The sequence below is a fragment of the Aplidium turbinatum genome, chromosome 4, assembly GCF_918807975.1.
Source record: "Aplidium turbinatum chromosome 4, kaAplTurb1.1, whole genome shotgun sequence".
Classification (NCBI taxonomy): Eukaryota; Metazoa; Chordata; class Ascidiacea; order Aplousobranchia; family Polyclinidae; genus Aplidium; species Aplidium turbinatum.
Genome location: NC_137475.1, coordinates 16,966,909 through 16,969,187, shown reverse-complemented (window position 1 = coordinate 16,969,187; position 2,279 = coordinate 16,966,909). Strand labels below are relative to the sequence as shown.

The 2,279-nt window shown below is 39.8% G+C and overlaps 1 protein-coding gene across 1 annotated transcript; it reads left to right on the top strand.

Moving 5' to 3' along the window:
• Window positions 1-381: 381 nt before the first annotated feature.
• On the top strand, window positions 382-1,689 carry LOC145768955 (uncharacterized protein F54H12.2-like). Its single transcript, XM_082580556.1, has one exon. It carries the CDS (start codon window positions 382-384, stop codon window positions 1,687-1,689), a length of 1,308 nt encoding a protein of 435 aa, XP_082436682.1.
• The last annotated feature ends 590 nt before the right edge of the window (window positions 1,690-2,279 follow it).

Below are 2,279 nucleotides of genomic sequence, written 5' to 3'. Positions count from 1 at the left end.
ATGCATCAGTCTGATCCAGTATCTTATGAAAAATATTTTATTGATCAAGCGGGAAACGGTCTCCCGGTGTTTCATGGAGCCGAATTTCAGCGGGGTCATGGTCTTGCAAATATATTCTCTTCAGCTGCAAAAATGGTGATGCCCTTCCTCAAAAAGACAGGAAAAGCCATTGCCCATCAAGCAATCCGTTCCGGCTCAGAGTTTCTAGGAGATGTTTTAGAAGGAAAAAACGCAAAGCAGGCAGTGGTGAAAAGAAGTAGGGAGGCTGGTTCTAACCTTCTTCACTCCATGATGAATCACACAAATAAAAAGCGCAAGCGACCCTTAAAGACATTCAAATCCAAGAAAGCAAAGAGGAAAGCAAGAGATATATTTTCTTAAATGGCGTTGGTTCATCCTTTGTCTTGTGAGTGCTTGAAGTCAGAGTTGAATCTTTTCAGTGTGAATCCGACGCAAACAAGCGTTGAAGATGGAAAATGGATAGAATTTCAACCATTAAACAACATATCTGAACGCGGTTCTATTGAATTTAACGTGAATTCCTCTGGAAACACTTATTTTGATTTGTCCAATTCCATGCTTTTTGTGAAAGCGCAAATCGTTAAAGGAGATGGGACGAAAATAGCCGCACAGGCGGCTGTGGCTGGTACAAATTATTGGATGCATTCAATGTTTTCTCAAGTGGATCTTTATCTCAATGAAAAACTCATTACAGCTTCAAACAACACTTATCCCTATAGATCTTATCTCGAGACATTACTCAGCTTTGGACCAGCTGCCAAAGACTCTCAACTCTCCGCATCAATGTGGAGTAAAGATACCCCATCGCACATGTCGGGTCTTGATCAGAACAACACTGGTTTCACAAAAAGAAAAGGCTTGACTGCCACTAGCCGTCAAGTCGGAATGCTGGGAAAACTTCATTTGGACGTTTTCTTTCAAAACCGATATTTACTGAGTGGTGTTAATATGAAATTACGTCTCATTCGTTCTAAACATGCTTTCAATTTGATGGCAGCTGCTGATGCCGAGTTTAAAACTATCATAAAAGAAGTATCTCTCTTTATTCGACAAGTGAATTTAAGCCCAGCTGTCATCACAGGGCATACAAAAGCATTGCAAGTTTCAAATGCGAAATATCCTATTCGTCGTGTTGTTACTAAAACGTTTAGTATTCCACGTGGAGATATGAGTTCAACGCATGAGAATGTTTTCATGGGTCAGATGCCGAAACGTGTTGTGATTGGCTTTGTTAAAAATACGGCTTATAATGGTGCTTACGATCAAAACCCATTTCATTTTGAACATTTCAATATCAATTTTTTATCGTTGTATTTGAATGGAGAACAGATTCCTTCAAAGCCTCTAACTCCAAAATTCTCTGACCCACCACAGTATGTTCGTTCGTACAGCACCCTTTTCACTGGAACAGGATCTTTTTTTAAAGATTTGGGCAATTGTATTGACTACTCCGATTATGCCAAGGGTTATTCTCTATTTGCTTTTGATTTAAGCCCAGATTTGAGTGATGGTGGTCACTTTGATCTTGTGAAGCACGGCACACTTCGTTTGGATGTTAAGTGTGCTGAAGCCCTTGCTCATTCCATCAATGTTATTGTATATGCTGAGTTTGATAATGTGTTGGAGGTTGATAAAAATCGAAATGTGATGTTTGATTATTCCGCTTGATAAAGTGTTGAAAAATAAAATGAAAGAAAAAAGGTGGTGGTAGTCTATAAAAGGCAGTAACTGTATAGAAAAATAAAATCATGACGAGCACCGGTGAAACCGACAATCGAGAGGTATTTGCATGTCAAGAACCCGGCTATCCGTCTATGCGCCATGTAGGAGATCGCTTACAAACATTTTATAGAGGTGGAAGAGCTTGGTTCAGTCATGGCGCTAGCCCTTCTTGTCTCTCCCTCGCAGAAGCTGGTTTATATTACACTGGAACTCTCGATCGTACAAAGTGTTGGTATTGCAGTGGAGGCTTGAAGAACTGGCTTGTGACTGATAACCCTTGGGAGGAGCATGCTGTTCCAGACAATGGTTCACCTAATCAAACGTCATATAAAAAACCGTTCAAGTCTACTGAATATTACGTCATGGAAGTTGCTAGAAAATGTGCCAAAATTGCACCATCGTTCATAAGACTTGTGTCAAACCTGTTTGGACCTGTTTGGGCCTGTTTCAGTTTGAAACCTGTTTAAACAGGAAATATTATATCAGCTTTAAACACCTGTTTGAATGACTTCATAATTGTCTTTCATTATGGCGTC

What these genes read in the sequence shown, in the direction of transcription:
- LOC145768955 (XM_082580556.1), top strand. Translation starts at nt 382, where the DNA reads ATGGCGTTGGTTCATCCTTTGTCTTGTGAGTGCTTGAAGTCAGAGTTG.